Source organism: Tasmannia lanceolata, unplaced genomic scaffold, assembly GCF_043159265.1.
Source record: "Tasmannia lanceolata isolate RefF3 unplaced genomic scaffold, GAP_Taslan_0.1 ptg000024l, whole genome shotgun sequence".
NCBI classification, from domain to species: domain Eukaryota; kingdom Viridiplantae; phylum Streptophyta; class Magnoliopsida; order Canellales; family Winteraceae; genus Tasmannia; species Tasmannia lanceolata.
The window spans coordinates 813,886-831,144 of NW_027518701.1; the positions used below are offsets into that span (position 1 = coordinate 813,886).

At 39.1% G+C, this 17,259-nt stretch overlaps 1 protein-coding gene, 1 long non-coding RNA gene and 1 pseudogene across 3 annotated transcripts in view; 2 read left to right on the plus strand and 1 right to left on the minus strand.

Annotated features, from left to right (window-relative positions):
* Positions 1-3,962, plus strand: part of LOC143857370 (uncharacterized) — a 32,881-nt gene extending 28,919 nt beyond the window's left edge. For both annotated transcript variants that reach the window (XM_077367797.1, XM_077367798.1), the window contains exons 5-6: positions 3,227-3,534; positions 3,634-3,962. In XM_077367797.1, coding sequence (XP_077223912.1) covers positions 3,227-3,534; positions 3,634-3,754 — 429 coding nt within the window. In that variant the 3' untranslated portion in view covers positions 3,755-3,962. The remainder of the gene's footprint in view (positions 1-3,226; positions 3,535-3,633) is intronic.
* Positions 3,963-6,938: 2,976 nt separating this feature from the next.
* On the minus strand, positions 6,939-8,634 carry LOC143857261 (putative UDP-rhamnose:rhamnosyltransferase 1 pseudogene; annotated as a pseudogene).
* A 6,302-nt stretch (positions 8,635-14,936) lies between these two features.
* On the plus strand, positions 14,937-15,815 carry LOC143857368 (uncharacterized). Its single transcript, XR_013238637.1, has 2 exons — positions 14,937-15,387; positions 15,487-15,815. It is a non-coding gene; the product is annotated as an uncharacterized LOC143857368 (long non-coding RNA).
* The last annotated feature ends 1,444 nt before the right edge of the window (positions 15,816-17,259 follow it).

Below are 17,259 nucleotides of genomic sequence, written 5' to 3' on the forward strand. Positions count from 1 at the left end.
TCACCCACGACCTTACTCTCTAGCTCCGGGTCCTTGATTATTGACTCGGGAGCCTCCAATTACATGACTGGTAACTCATCTCAGCTATCCTCTTTTCGCTCTTTTTCCTCTGGCTCTCCGACCATTACCTTTGCTTATGGGTCCACTTCCCCCATCATTGCTATTGGTACAATATCTCCCTCGCCTACTTGTACTATGTGTCCCTAAATTTCCATTTAGTTTACTTTCTGTCAGTCAATTAACGAAAAATCTTCAGTGTTCCATCTCATTTTATCCCTCTTATTGTTTGTTTCAGGATCTTTCGACTGGGAAGATGATTGGATCGGGTCGTGAGGTGAATGGACTTTATCACCTTGACTGCAGCTATTCTCCTACCGCTTTGCATAGCTCTATTGATGCCTATCAGTGGCACTGCCGTCTTGGTCACCCTTCTCTTCAGCGCCTTCAGCAGACGTCCTTTGTTCCTTCTTCTGTCTCTCTGTTCCAGTGCGAGTCTTATGAACTCGGGAAGCACCACCAGGTGTTCTTTCCTTCCCGAGTCATTAGTCGAGTTGATAGTCCTTTTCTTTTAATTCATTCTGATGTATGGGGGCCCTCTAGGGTCGCGTCAAATAATTGATCGTAGTTTTTATTGATGACTATTCGCGTATGACATAGGTATATATGTTGAAAGACCGCTCTCAGGTCTTCACTGCTTTTCAGAATTTCCATGTTGAAATAAAGAATCATTTTAATTGCAATATTAAATGTCTTCGCACTGATAACGCTCGCGAATTTTTCTCTTCCTCACATGGGTTTCAGGATTATCTTTCATGTCATGGAATTCTTCACCAATCCTCTTGTGCCTACACGTCACAGCAGAATGGTGTCGCTGAAAGGAAATTAAGGTATTTGCTTGAAGTTACTCGAACAATCATGTTTCAAATGCGAGTCCAGCCTTTTTGCGGGGAGGCCGTGTAGACATCATGTTTTCTTGCGAATCGCCTTCACTCTTCTGTCCTTCGTGGCTCTTCTCCCTTTCAGGCTGTGGCCCATCTAATGGACGGTTTGGATGATCCTGTGGTGCGGGCCATACCGTACTTTTAATATAGTGAGGAGTGCCCTCATCAAAATACAGTAGTGCTGATAATATTTCCTTAAAAAGACACCCATTTCTGTGGTCTATGCTAGAGTCTCCATCATCAGTCTCGTCCACGTCTGCCCTTGTAAACTAGGAAGCACGGGTACTCTCCCGGGGCTCCCGCGCCCGACACGTACGGGGTGCGGGTACGTCCGGGTACGCCCTGGGTACGTCCGGGGTACGTACCCCATTGTTTTTTTTTTAAAATCTAGTTTTGCGTGTCGGGTGCGCACCACGCGTACCCGACACGTCCTGCTTCTTCCTGCTGCTTCTCTTTCCTGTCCTGTACTTCTCTGTATTTAAATGTAAACCATTTAAGTAAATGTCTTTACTATTTTATTGTCCATTTACTTAAGTAAATGTCTTTACTATTTTATTGTCCATTTACTTAAGATTTACATGTAAATAACGGAATACCCCCCTTTTGGATTTATTAAAAATAGTTTCAACACCCAAATCTAAAAGGAAAAAAAGTCAACTCTCCAGTTCTAGTACAAAATTCAAAGAAAAAGGGTCGGGTCAAAATTTTAACTTTTTTAACTTCCAAACTGTGGGGTATTTTTCAAATTTTAAAAATTCATAAAATCTATTTTGTCCAAACATTATTAAATCCCAAAAGTCCGGTAAAAAAATCTCATAATTTGGTCTCTAAAAATTATTCATCTTGTCAGGCACTGGTCAACACACTGGTGACAGACTTTTTTTTCTATGAGTGGTGTATTGATGCCTCATGTTATGAAATATGGAACTTAATCACTTATGAAATGAAGAGTAATATTAGAATTTTCCATTTTGGTGATGTTATTGTTATTTGATTGCTTTACAATTTTATTTTTTTTAGTTTTTATAAATATATTATTATATTCGGCGTACCCGAACGTACCCGCACCCGGTTTTTTTGGCAAATCACGTACCCACGTACCCGTGTCGCGTCGTACCCGCACCCCGTACCCGTACCCGTGCTTCATAGCTTGTAAACCTTGAATCTACGCCCATTGTTGATGTCCCCATCAATTTCTTTAATTCTTCTTATCCCCAGCTAGGGGTGTAAACGAGCCGAGCTTGGCCAGGCTCGGCTCGAACCGGGCTTGGGCTCGGCTCGGCTCGGCTCGGTCAGGCTCGGCTAGGCTCGCGAGCCTTATCGAGCTTGGGTTATATTAAATTCAGTACAACATTTTTGGAAAAATTCTTGACTATACGTGACCTATCAAATTGACGGTTTGGATTATCCTAGTGAGAGTGCCCTCGTAAGAAAACAGTAGTTGATAACATTTCCTTCTTTTTTTTTATAGGAATTTGCTAGCAAACTTCTCCTATGCCACTTCTCGGCATGTGACCATCCTTGGTGCAAAGATTCGCACATGGCAAAGGTGGCTAGCAAAAGCAAAAATAAGAAAAAAAAAGTAATCATTACAAAAAAAGTAAAATAGCTGAAGGTATAAAGTTTGAAATGAAAAATTACCAACAAAAGGTAGAAAGTTATGGCAATTACGGAAAAATTTAATTTCTCACGAGAATTAACCGTTTGATACGAACTCCATTTCGAGAAAGACAAAACCTCATGATGTTGACAAAACAGATGTTGACAACACCAACCTCATGACGATGATTATGCCTCCAGCTGTTTCCTACTGTATTATATTTAGGACTATTCTTTTATACGGGTTTTCTTAACGAGCCTTAAGAAGCTTAGCCGAGCCGAGTCTGGCCTAACTCGGGTTCGGCTCGTTAAGGATTCGAGCCGAGCTCGAGCGAGCTTCCGAGCCCGAGCTAAAATTGACACCCCTATCCCCAGCCCACCCCTTTTTATGGGTCTGCACCCATATTGTCCCGCTAAAGTAGTGTATTATAGTCATCCTTGTGGTGTTTTTCTCAACTTGCATTCATAATATGGAAGATCTTGGAAGAAAAAAAAGTGGAATAGTTTTAGCTCTATGGAATTTATTCAATTGTTTCGCTGTAATTGATTATATTATACTTTGAGTTCTGTGACTTGCCCATATATGACTTAAATTGATCTGTATCATATCAGCTGCCCCTTTTAATTGGAGTTGTATTTTTCGAATCCATCCATTTCATTTATTTTTTTTGTGGTGGATTTTGCAGGTTCAAAGACAAATGCACATGCTTCATCCCCAGAACCTAGCAATGCAGCAGCAACAGTGGGATAAGCTCCGAAGACGCCAACCCTCTACTCCTCGAACCTCTAGTATGATTTCAGATAAAGACAGACCCATGGTGGAAGTCAAAATTGAAAATGCATCAGAATTTCCAATAGATAGTACACTCGGCGCTGTCAATAAACACCAACTGCAACTTAGACATCAGCAAATGGTTATGGCAAACCATCACACTCAATCTGGCCATCAGTTTAACCAACTGACGCCCCTTCAAATTCCTCAGCTTCAGCAACAGTGAGTCCCTTAGAAAGATCTCATTGGTGGTTGAGAAATATTGTATATTTGAGTGCTTGATGTTCTGATTAATTATGTTATGCTTTTCTGTGTGTGTAGGGGCATGTTCAGTGTGAGGACACCGCCAGTGAAGGTAGAGGGCTTTCAGGAATTAATGGGTGGGGATGCGTCATTAAAGCATGAAACTGAAGAGCATAGATTAACCTCACCTTCAAAATAGATGGGTATGCATGCTCTCTCTACCACCCTTCATGTATCAATTATGATGAATTATCTACCCAAGAAAAAAGTTTTAAAAAAATTCTGATGTATGAAATATTTAACAGATGAGCTACACACATTTTTTTATCAGTGTTTCTTTTCTAACTTGTAACTCATGAGAACAAGGGGAATCTTATCAGGAATAAATGTTTGTATTTGTTGATAGATGCACATATATGCATGCATATGTATTTCCATTAAAGCAATCGCTTCAACCTCATGTTTGGAGTATTGAGGGTATCAGTACATATTCATTTTCTTCACATATTTTTGGTAGGAAAAAATTGTGGTGAAATTATTGCTTTTTTGGTAGGAACACTAGGATTGAACCTCCGACCCCAGGGTTGAAGAACATTGTCTATAGGAATTGAGCTAGAGGCTCAACCCCTCAAAATGTTGGGTTGTAGTTTAGGGTAAATTTTGTCTAGAAAATCTTCCCAAAAGTTGCATCTTAGAGATTTGACAATATTAGAAAACTCCCATTTTTTTGGGGGTTGGTAGGCTGGGATTGAACCTGCAACTTCAGGGTCAAAGAACGTTCTCCTTACCAATTGAGCTAGAAGCTCAACCCCTTGTGAAATTATTGCTTCACATTGTTACAAGCACCATTTTTTGAATGGCAAAGAATATGTTTGTTATAAGCACAATTTTCTTCCCTACTGCTGGTCGCTTGCTATGCCAGATTCATGGGGGGAATATTTCTATCATTACCTAGGGGGGCCACAATTTGCAGATAATATTTTCAGAACCCAAATACTCTTTCCAACCTAATCTTCTTCCTTAGAGTCTGAAGCCTAAATTGTGAATCAGAATGAAGACAACGCAAGAGTTTCAACCTATAACATGGATTCTTCTGAAAGGGCAAACTACGCATATTGGACACTAAGGCCCTGTTTGCATTACAGGAATCTTGTAGAAATGGTTGGGAAAACTTTTTCAGATTTCCCTGCTTTTCCATTGTATGATTACACATTAAAAAAAAGTAATTTGAATCACTGCAATTCAAGTTTTATTTATAAGGACCTTCAATTTATAATGATATCCCTTTAAATAAGTCATAACAACATTTCCTACAAATCATGTAAATGAAGTTTCCACATGAAATGTTTTTACTGCAACATGACCTAAATGGATTCTATGTGACATTCTCTAGATAACCCTTTTTTTCTATTTTTTTTTTTTATGAATACTGCTAACACAAATTTACAGTTAAGTTTTCAGTTTTATCGATCTTAATAGTAAGCTTTTAATATGAGAATAATGCATTACATTAACTTAATTAAAATTGTGAGTATATTACTCGGGATAATCATATTAAAATATAAAATTATTAATCTTTTAGAATTGATCAAAATATATTGTTGAACCTTAGAATATTTCTTTATGTAAATGTATGGTGTCAGATTCCAACACTACCCAACATAATTTGGAGCAAGACTATCTGAGACCAACTCAGAGTGGCAGCAAGACCATAGTTAGCAAGACCTGCTAGGCGAAAAAAAGTCGGGTTTAATACAGTATTGGCTAAAAAAAAAATGTAGTAAATATGGTGGCATAAATAAAAACATGAAAAATATGTTTAATGTTTAAGATTCTGTCATTTACAAAATATAGCCGAGGTAAAATTGGAAATTTGGTAAACAAACAAGTTTAAAACGTGTTTAAAATGCGGTGAGGAGAGGGCAAGAAAAACCTAAAAAATCAGGAAACAAAAAACTCACTCCAAATGTGAGACTTTTTCCTGATTTTTTAGCCATTAATCACCCTCACCTCAACTCATTCCTGCTCTCCCATCTCTCTCCTTCTCCCACCTGCCCTACTCTCAAACTACAGTTATTTGCATTCTAATCTACCTACCCAACTCCATGGCAGATCTTTTATATATGTGGTTCCAATCCTCCCCTAGAAGACATCATCTTTAACCAACAACCCCCGAGTCACACCTCCCTTTGGATTTTCATAAACGATTGTGAGTTCAAAACTGATTATTTGATTCAAATTTACGTTTAAGAGCCGATTGTAGTCTAGTCCTAAGAACTTCATCTATTGCATGCAAGTGATTAACACCATACAGGAGCAGTTCGAATCCGTGATCGACGTGGGCACTTTGTTTCCATACAAAATATGATCGACGTGGGCTCTTTGTTTCCATACAAAATATGATCGACGTGGGCTCTTTGTTTCCATATCAAAATATGAGGACGAGAGCAAAAACAAGGACAAGGGTGAAAGCAAAAATGATAAAATAACCTGTCTATTTTCCAGAGTTTTTATATGATGCCCGACCGTCAGAATTACAAGAGCAAGGTGGCAAAACCCTGCCTTTTGATTTTAGATCTAAGTGGAAAGTCACAGAAGGTGGTTTGACTAGGATAGGGGCAGGGTGGCCTTTGTAATTTTGACCGTGGCCACCATATAAATTCTCCTATTTTCCATTCTGAATGCTCCTCTCCCTGATAATGTATTCAATGCTTCATCATACCTGTTCTATTTTCCCTTTCAATGCTCCTCTCCCTGATAATGTATTCAATGCTTCAATGCAAAAGTCTGGCAATAATGTCTGCACAAAGGTTTGTCATATTCATTGCTAAAGTTTGGCAATAATGTTGGCACAAAAATAACTTAGAATAAGGTTTATTAAAAGGAAAACACTTCCTAAATGGGATTTCTTTTGGAAAATAAAGACAAAAGTGGGATTTCATCTTTATCTTCCAAACGAAATACCCTTTTATTAGCAACTCTCTTGAAAGAAGAGGAAGAATGCTAAGCTGAAGGGCACCCTTGCTAAAAATAAAAAAAAATGCTCCCATTGGACCATCTCACCGAAGTGCACTAATACTGGCACAGGAAAATAGGACACTCACCTACGAACGGGCGCAATATACACCTATTATTATATGGCACCTATGTTCATAAATCATATAACATGTATTTTTCCATTGTGTAGACTTTGTTGGAAGACCAAAGCATTGATTTGTTGATCCTCAATTTTAACTCCATCTGATGATTCTAACTGTGTATCCCATATAATACTACAATACCATATAAAAATCTCTATGGATAGAAGAGTTAGTTTCATACTAGGGAGATGATTTTTTTTAAATACATATTCTACGACTAGTTATGGTAAAAAGTAATTAAGTATGGGTGAACCCATCGGTTCAGGTTGAGCCAACCCAAGTTGCACCACTAGGATTGTGCTTGAGAAACTTCATTAAAATAAAGAGAGGAATGACAGTACAAAAAACATAGTGAGGATAATCATTTCCTAACTAAACATAGATAAATCTACAACTAAACATAGATAAATCTACTTGTCAACACAAGGCATTCACTGTTCTTGGAAAGTGCTTCTCTTAAAAAGTAGGAGAAAAGAGAAGGTTACACTTGATTCATGACTACTCTCTATTCACTATTTTGCCTTGTAATCTTTAAGGAAGTCAGCAAACCCTCTTGCATAGGCTTCTTGTAAACTGTGATTGCCAAACACATCCTTCATTTCTCTAGCATGGGCCCTCAGTTTCTGTCCTTCTTCTTCAACCATGGCCTGTCTCAGACACCTTGCAATCTCATCTCCGGTGAATGACCCATCTTTGTTTCTCTGTACTTCTAAGGCAAGACCCTTCTCGCCCAAAAACTTCGCATTGAGCCCCTGGTCTATGATCATTGGCAAGAGAACTGGCGTGTGCCCGTGTTGGAGGGTCTCAATGATGGACCCCCAACCACTGTGGATCAAGGAACCCCCTACGGCCCGGTGGGCCAAAATTTCTAACTGTGGGGCCCAACCCATACAAACAATCCCTCGACCGTTGATTCGGCTCTTGAATCCTGATGGCAGAGCATCATGATCGTCGATTGCCCATATGGGCCTTCTAAAAGCCCATAAGAATGGCAAATTTGAAAGCTCTAGCCCATTTGCTATCTCATAAACTTGATCTCTACTCAATTTACACTCACTCCCAAACCCAACATACACAACTGACTTGAGCTCCTTCCCATCAAGCCAATTGAATATCTCACCCCATTCACCTTCTGTCCCTCCGGCCGTGGCCGCCGGAGGAAGTACGCCGACCGGAATAATGGGTTTCTTATACAATTTCTCAAGTAAATCTATAAACTCCCCTTCATACTCATGGCAGCTCCTTATGGCCACAACATCACAAGCTTGATGTGATAAAGACACTCTCTCAGCATCAGACATGTTGGGGTCATTGGGAGCGAAAAACCCATAGAATAATCCATTAATCTCATCTGGCCTGAGAGCCAAAGTTGATGGGAAAGGGAACCAATCTGGGGGTGATAATAGGCTCTCCGGCGAAGACCGAGCTTTTCGTCTTCCATCTCCGGTCATCGACTCAACCGGACCGATGAAAGCTAGAAAAGCAGCAGGGAAAATAGAGTAGAGAACAATTGGGATGCCCATCTCTTTAGCAATGTCTTTAGTCCAGTAAGAAGTAGAGTCTTGGACTATCCAGTTGGGTGATTCCTTGGCAATGAATTGCTCCACAGGGCAGCGCAAGAGATCATAGGCCTTTTTTAAGAAATGGGTATCTTCCATTGAGACATCAATGGTGGCCTCAGCGCCTTTCGGCAGGCCATCGACCTGAGGTAAGGGAAGTTCCACCAGTTTTATCAGAGTTGCTAAATTTGGAGGGACTTTGGGGAGCCTTCGAATGTTTCTTGGAGTGCAAATGAAGGAGACTTTGATTCCTAACTTGGCTAATGCTATGGAGAGTTGGAGGAATGGGATCATGTGACCAAAGGCCAGCCATGGAAGCATCACTACATGAAGATCCTTGGACATGTTTAAGTCAAAACTAACTCAAAGCTGTGTAGGTACAGAACCTGTTGTTGCTTCCTATATATATATATATATATATATATATATATATATATGAACAAGCCCACTCCACCAGCTCCCACCCAATAAAAGTCTTGGTGTTGTTGGCCTCTCTTTATTATTACTAACTTCTTCTTCATTAAATTGATTTGTGAGAACTTTCTTTCTCCACCACACAAAATTTTTAGGGATAACTACTAAAAACCCCTAAATCAAAACCTATATACAAGAAACCAACCAAAATTTTCTTAATTACCAATAACATTGTCTTGTGCCATAATTAGCTTTTAAGTTTTTTTCTATAATTTAATTACGCTTAGTTAAAAGATACTGTAAAAATCCCTACAAAATCTCTCTCTTGAATCCATTCCCGGATTTCTCTTCTTTTTAGGTAAGTCTCTCTCTCCTCTCTTAATTAATTAAATACATCATCATAGCACCCCTACAATGCATACATGGGTGTAAAATAATGGGCCCCACATGAAGTTGAGGTGGGTGCGACACCCTTTTCCAGTTTTCCTCATGTTTTAATTCGTGGGTCCAATATTCCAAATATCTTACACCTCATTATCATGTGGGCCCACCTTTTTCAAGCTTTCATCACTTTCCTTTGTTTGGTTACACATGAACAGATTTTTCTAATGGAAAGACCTTTTTCATATGAAAAGAATAAATACCCTTCTTTCTTTTTTTTTATTTGACCCTGTTTGGAATTTTCTGAAAAAGTTTGGAGGTAAAATATTTCTAAAATTTCCTCTTTTTTTTTTTTTTACCCATGAAGACAGATAACTTGAATCAATCCTGTTTAATTTTTATTTAGATGGACTTTCAATTTATAAAATGAGAGGAAGTCTAAACTTAAGGGAGCCCTTGCAAAAAAGAGGTGAAAGGGTTCTCCTATTGGCTACACATCACCACCATCATGCATTAATAACGGCTGAAAAGTCAAACATGATGGTGATGTGCAGCCAATGGGGGAGCCCTTTCACCTCTTTTTTGCAAGGGCTCCCTTCAGTCTAGAATTCCTCTTATAATGATTCCCTCCATATTAACAGTAATCATATCATTTCCATCTAAATCATGGAAAGAAAAAAAAATCTAAGAAAAAAATTTCCGGCACAAATGCTTTTCTTACAATCGAAACAAAGACAGCCTGAGGATAGGAAACCAACAGTCTGATGTTAGAAAGATTCAGATAGAAGTTGAAATAGCTTCTCTACATAAATAAATCAATGAAACCTTTCAAAATCAAGGCTTTAGACAAAGTTTACTGTGAGGGGATTTGCTAGCGTCCATCGCACAAGGCATTTCGCGGATGGGTTGTTGCATGTGAGAGCATCCACCTCATGAACGAAGACAGAATCTGCTGAAAAGTGAGTCTGTGTGGCTGCTCTCACATGCAACAGCATCCACGAAATTCCTTTTGCGATGGACGTTGGCAAATTCCTACTGTGAGTGGATTAAACATTCTTTAGGGTGTGTTTGGATTGCTAGAATTAGGTGCTGGAATCAGGATCTGCTTCCAATTCCGCCGAATTCCATTGTTTGGTTAAAGAAAAAAGAACAGAATCAAGGGGTTGGAACAGCGGGGCAGAATTGGGGGGGGGGGGGGGGGGGGGGGGATGCCATAATCTATTTCCAAGCCAGGGAGGTGAGAGGACCGAGTGGTGGTATTCTGATTCTGCCCCCGTCGGAATGATAATTTTATTAGAATCTTTTTTTGAATTATAATTTTTCTCATTCCGTTTAAAGGAGAATCCAAATAGGAATCTGAATATGATGCTGATTCCGATTCTTGATTTCCGGCAATCCAAACGCACCCTAAAGATAGAAGTACGACCACTAAATCCATTGATAAATACAGAGTGAAAGACCCAGGAATGAAAGCTAAAATGAGTAATGTAATTGGCATAATTTTCTTTTAGTTTATAAAAGGAAATAACCATGACGTATGCTCAAGCCTCTAAACAAATCTGCAATTAGAAGCAGAGGGGAAATGCTATAGTTTTGCAAAATCCTTCAAGCCTCTAAACAAGTACACAAACTTGGTAAGCCCTAACAGAAGCCTAGCCCATTGACAATCTTACTCCCCTACATGTAACTTTTTAAGGTATAAGCACCATATAAAAGCCTTTGAGTTAAAAATCTCTTCCTCTTCTCATAAGCAATAGATTTTGAAGGTTTACCTTTGCCAAACAGCCAGTATGTACAAAGTTCCAGTATTTTGCTGAAGCATGTCAACAGAATTGAACTTGAAACTTCTCAGTCAGCCATCATCATACTGTAACAATGGTGCAATTCTGCATTTAACACTAAAAAAGAAAATAAATAAATAGAATTGAAATTTGAAGGGGAAATCAAGGAGATTCTCAAAAAACAAAATTTGAGAAGCAAAAATGGAAATCTTCCGTATTATTGTGGGGAAGATGCTATGTCTTTCTTCCAACTGTGTTCTTCAAGCCATTAATCAATCCCTTCATTTTGCTTCATTGAGAAGACTGATTCAGAATCCAGAGTACAGATCCAGCAAAGTTCTGCAAAAATCAATAAGTTACAGAAACTACAGAGATGAGAACTGGACAGAGAAGTCTCACACAATAAGAAATTATTTAATCTGTCTTTTGGTTATCCAACCTTACACACCAATTCAAGATTTCTAAAACCCAAATGGTTGCAACATAAAGGCTGATAAAATCACCAAAATCCTGCTAAATCACAATAGTGGGATCTTCCTTTAGCTATGGTGGTTCTCAATAATATTAAAGATGCGGTGCAGGTGCTCAAGCCACTGTGCTGAATAACTTCTTAAACTTGGTATTTATTTACGTTTAGGCACATATTTGAAATGGAGGATATGGATAGCCACGACTCTCCCACCTCTTGATTTACCCAAACCAAGACAGATCAAGACTATAGGGATCTTGATATAGAACAATAATTTGCCAATAAACAAGTAGATATCCAATAAAACCAACCAATTAAATAATGACCAATAAAGTACCTTTATTTCTCACTTCTTTTTTTTTTTTTGCAATGCTCTAAACTTGATTTTTTGTACACCTCTATTGTATCCGTCTATCATGGAGATAGATGGGCCAGCTAGGCCAATTAGCAGTTTTACTTCTTTAATTTTGCTAGTTTGTTTGTTTTCCATTTTTTTTTATTTTTTTTTTTGAAAATTGACAAATATATTCATACTAGCAAAATTACAATGGGGACTAGTAGTCCCACCAGATTTACATAGTATGAATTGCCCAGGAGCATTCTCCTTGGCCCAAAAGAAAAACCCATTACCCCTTACATTACCCAATAGCCTCAATTGAATCGAATCCAACAAAAAGTGCCATATTTGTGGGGCCCGCCAAGTCAAGATCGTGACCTGCCACGTCACACCGATTTCTCCACCACAATCCAGCTAGCAAATTCGATTTTCAAAAATCCCGCTCAAAGGCCCAGAGCTATTGTGCGCCCCTAACCGTGCACGATAGCCAACCACCCAACATCATCATCCAATCTCCGGCGGCCTCCACCTCGAACCACCACCAAACACCGGCGGCTCCCTATTAAAAATATATCAAATCCTTCCACCATCCTCTCCAAAACCTACTTCCACTAACCCAAAAATCAGAATCCTCCTCCCCTCTAGAATCAAATCATTCATATCCCATCCGAAAGTATACTCCAAGCCCTAACCCTAAACCGTAACCCTAAAGACTATAATACTCTCCTCGTCCTTCCCCCTTCAACCCTAACCCTAACAAGCCTAATACTCCCCTCCTCCTCCTCCTCCTCCTTCAAACCCTAACCCTACCTGGCTACTCATGCCGCTCATTGTCGCCGTCCACAACGTCCCTCACCTCCACATCCAACCTCCTCCTTTTCCCCTGAATCCGGACACCCTTTTCCTTACTTTGGCCCCTTCCACAGCCTCCGACGACTCCCCAACCCCCTTTCTCTGTCAACCCTAACCAAATCCGGCCCTTTCACCATTAAATCCAACCTTCTCGAGCCTAGATCCGGCCATTCCGCCCCTCCAGCCACCATCTCTACAATTCCTGCGAGATCGGCCCATCTCCGGGCAACATCCGGCCACCATCTTCTCCCTTGCCCATCAAGAGAGAGATAGATCAGAGAGACCAAAGAGAGAGAGGGAGAGGGAAAGGGAAGGAGAGATCAGAAAGAGAAATAAAAAAGGGAAATCAGAGAGAGACGAAAAGACGAGAGAGAGAGAGACAGAGAGACAGAGAGAGAGAGAGAGACCACCTCCCTCCCTAGGGATTCCATCGACCTAGGGAGCGAGGGAGAGAGCCGGAAGCGCAAAAACCCTCTCTTTTGTCCCTCAAAGACACTCTGTTTGTTTTCCATTTGGTTTGTCTGTTTTTTACCTTTCAAAAAAAGTTAGGAAATTGGGTAAACTTACAAGCCTCAAAGTGTTAAGATAGGGCAGTGTTTAAATACACGGATGCGGCATGAAACGCGGCCGAAGAAAATCCTAGTTGGATCAGCACGACTTGGTCGAGTCATCGGTTGACACGGTCATAATTCAGGAGAGTCAAAGGAGTTTTTAATTTTTATTGACTCTGTAGTGCAAAACGCGGAATACGGAACACGGATGGGGCGCAACGCGCAACGCGGCCAACGTAAAAGGGAGTCGACTCGGGCGAGCCGACGCAGACGCGGGGGAGTTTTACAACTATGAGGTGCGCCACCTTGTCCAATTAGCAGTTTTACTTCTTTTATTTTATTAGTTTATTTGGCATTAGTTTGGTTGTTTCCCACCTGATTTGGTGTTAAAAGTTAAGAAGTTAGGTTACCTCCCTAAACAAAAGATAGCTATAAAAGCCCATGAAATCCTTCATTTTCTTTTCTTCACTTCTTCAACAATTCTATCCTCTTCGAATCTTTTTATGAGTGGTCCGGTAAAAAAATCCCAAAAGTCCGGTAAAAAAATCTCATAATTTGGTCTCTAAAAATTATTCATCTTGTCAGGCACTGGTCAACACACTGGTGACAGACTTTTTTTTCTATGAGTGGTGTATTGATGCCTCATGTTATGAAATATGGAACTTAATCACTTATGAAATGAAGAGTAATATTAGAATTTTCCATTTTGGTGATGTTATTGTTATTTGATTGCTTTACAATTTTATTTTTTTTAGTTTTTATAAATATATAATAAAATATTAAAATATATTATTATATTCGGCGTACCCGAACGTACCCGCACCCGGTTTTTTTGGCAAATCACGTACCCACGTACCCGTGTCGCGTCGTACCCGCACCCCGTACCCGTACCCGTGCTTCATAGCTTGTAAACCTTGAATCTACGTCCATTGTTGATGTCCCCATCAATTTCTTTAATTCTTCTTATCCCCATCTAGGGGTGTAAACGAGCCGAGCTTGGCCAGGCTCGGCTCGAACCGGGCTTGGGCTCGGCTCGGCTCGGCTCGGTCAGGCTCGGCTAGGCTCGCGAGCCTTATCGAGCTTGGGTTATATTAAATTCAGTACAACATTTTTGGAAAAATTCTTGATTATACGTGACCTATCAAATTGACGGTTTGGATTATCCTAATGAGAGTGCCCTCGTAAGAAAACAGTAGTTGATAACATTTCCTTCTTTTTTTTTATAGGAATTTGCTAGCAAACTTCTCCTATGCCACTTCTCGGCATGTGACCATCCTTGGTGCAAAGATTCGCACATGGCAAAGGTGGCTAGCAAAAGCAAAAATAAGAAAAAAAAAGTAATCATTACAAAAAAAGTAAAATAGCTGAAGGTATAAAGTTTGAAATGAAAAATTACCAACAAAAGGTAGAAAGTTATGGCAATTACGGAAAAATTTAATTTCTCACGAGAATTAACCGTTTGATACGAACTGCATTTCGAGAAAGACAAAACCTCATGATGTTGACAAAACAGATGTTGACAACACCAACCTCATGACGATGATTATGCCTCCAGCTGTTTCCTACTGTATTATATTTAGGACTATTCTTTTATACGGGTTTTCTTAACGAGCCTTAAGAAGCTTAGCCGAGCCGAGTCTGGCCTAACTCGGGTTCGGCTCGTTAAGGATTCGAGCCGAGCTCGAGCGAGCTTCCGAGCCCGAGCTAAAATTGACACCCCTATCCCCAGCCCACCCCTTTTTATGGGTCTGCACCCATATTGTCCCGCTAAAGTAGTGTATTATAGTCATCCTTGTGGTGTTTTTCTCAACTTGCATTCATAATATGGAAGATCTTGGAAGAAAAAAAAGTGGAATAGTTTTAGCTCTATGGAATTTATTCAATTGTTTCGCTGTAATTGATTATATTATACTTTGAGTTCTGTGACTTGCCCATATATGACTTAAATTGATCTGTATCATATCAGCTGCCCCTTTTAATTGGAGTTGTATTTTTCGAATCCATCCATTTCATTTATTTTTTTTGTGGTGGATTTTGCAGGTTCAAAGACAAATGCACATGCTTCATCCCCAGAACCTAGCAATGCAGCAGCAACAGTGGGATAAGCTCCGAAGACGCCAACCCTCTACTCCTCGAACCTCTAGTATGATTTCAGATAAAGACAGACCCATGGTGGAAGTCAAAATTGAAAATGCATCAGAATTTCCAATAGATAGTACACTCGGCGCTGTCAATAAACACCAACTGCAACTTAGACATCAGCAAATGGTTATGGCAAACCATCACACTCAATCTGGCCATCAGTTTAACCAACTGACGCCCCTTCAAATTCCTCAGCTTCAGCAACAGTGAGTCCCTTAGAAAGACCTCATTGGTGGTTGAGAAATATTGTATATTTGAGTGCTTGATGTTCTGATTAATTATGTTATGCTTTTCTGTGTGTGTAGGGGCATGTTCAGTGTGAGGACACCGCCAGTGAAGGTAGAGGGCTTTCAGGAATTAATGGGTGGGGATGCGTCATTAAAGCATGAAACTGAAGAGCATAGATTAACCTCACCTTCAAAATAGATGGGTATGCATGCTCTCTCTACCACCCTTCATGTATCAATTATGATGAATTATCTACCCAAGAAAAAAGTTTTAAAAAAATTCTGATGTATGAAATATTTAACAGATGAGCTACACACATTTTTTTATCAGTGTTTCTTTTCTAACTTGTAACTCATGAGAACAAGGGGAATCTTATCAGGAATAAATGTTTGTATTTGTTGATAGATGCACATATATGCATGCATATGTATTTCCATTAAAGCAATCGCTTCAACCTCATGTTTGGAGTATTGAGGGTATCAGTACAGATTCATTTTCTTCACATATTTTTGGTAGGAAAAAATTGTGGTGAAATTATTGCTTTTTTTGGTAGGAACACTAGGATTGAACCTCCGACCCCAGGGTTGAAGAACATTGTCTATAGGAATTGAGCTAGAGGCTCAACCCCTCAAAATGTTGGGTTGTAGTTTAGTGTAAATTTTGTCTAGAAAATCTCCCCAAAAGTTGCATCTTAGAAATTTGACAATATTAGAAAACTCCCATTTTTTTGGGGGTTGGTAGGCTGGGATTGAACCTGCAACTTCAGGGTCAAAGAACATTCTCCTTACCAATTGAGCTAGAAGCTCAACCCCTTGTGAAATTATTGCTTCACATTGTTACAAGCACCATTTTTTGAATGGCAAAGAATACGTTTGTTATAAGCACAATTTTCATCCCTACTGCTGGTCGCTTGCTATGCCAGATTCATGGGGGGAATATTTCTATCATTACCTAGGGGGGCCATAATTTGCAGATAATATTTTCAGAACCCAAATACTCTTTCCAACCTAATCTTCTTCCTTAGAGTCTGAAGCCTAAATTGTGAATCAGAATGAAGACAACGCAAGAGTTTCAACCTATAACATGGATTCTTCTGAAAGGGCAAACTACGCATATTGGACACTAAGGCCCTGTTTGCATTACAGGAATCTTGTAGAAATGGTTGGGAAAACTTTTTCAGATTTCCCTGACATTAAAAAAAAGTAATTTGAATCACTGCAATTCAAGTTTTATTTATAAGGACCTTCAATTTATAATGATATCCCTTTAAATAAGTCATAACAACATTTCCTACAAATCATGTAAATGAAGTTTCCACATGAAATGTTTTTACTGCAACATGACCTAAATGGATTCTATGTGACATTCTCTAGATAACCCTTTTTTTTCTATTTTTTTTTTTTTTTATGAATACTGCTAACACAAATTTACAGTTAAGTTTTCAGTTTTATCGATCTTAATAGTAAGCTTTTAATATGAGAATAATGCATACATTAACTTAATTAAAATTGTGAGTATATTACTCGGGATAATCATATTAAAATATAAAATTATTAATCTTTTAGAATTGATCAAGATATATTGTCGAACCTTAGAATATTTCTTTATGTAAATGTATGGTGTCAGATTCCAACACTACCCAACATAATTTGGAGCAAGACTATCTGAGACCAACTCAGAGTGGCAGCAAGACCATAGTTAGCAAGACCTGCTAGGCGAAAAAAGTCGGGTTTAATACAGTATTGGCTAAAAAAAAATGTAGTAAATATGGTGGCATAAATAAAAACATGAAAAATATGTTTAATGTTTAAGATTCTGTCATTTACAAAATATAGCCGAGGTAAAATTGG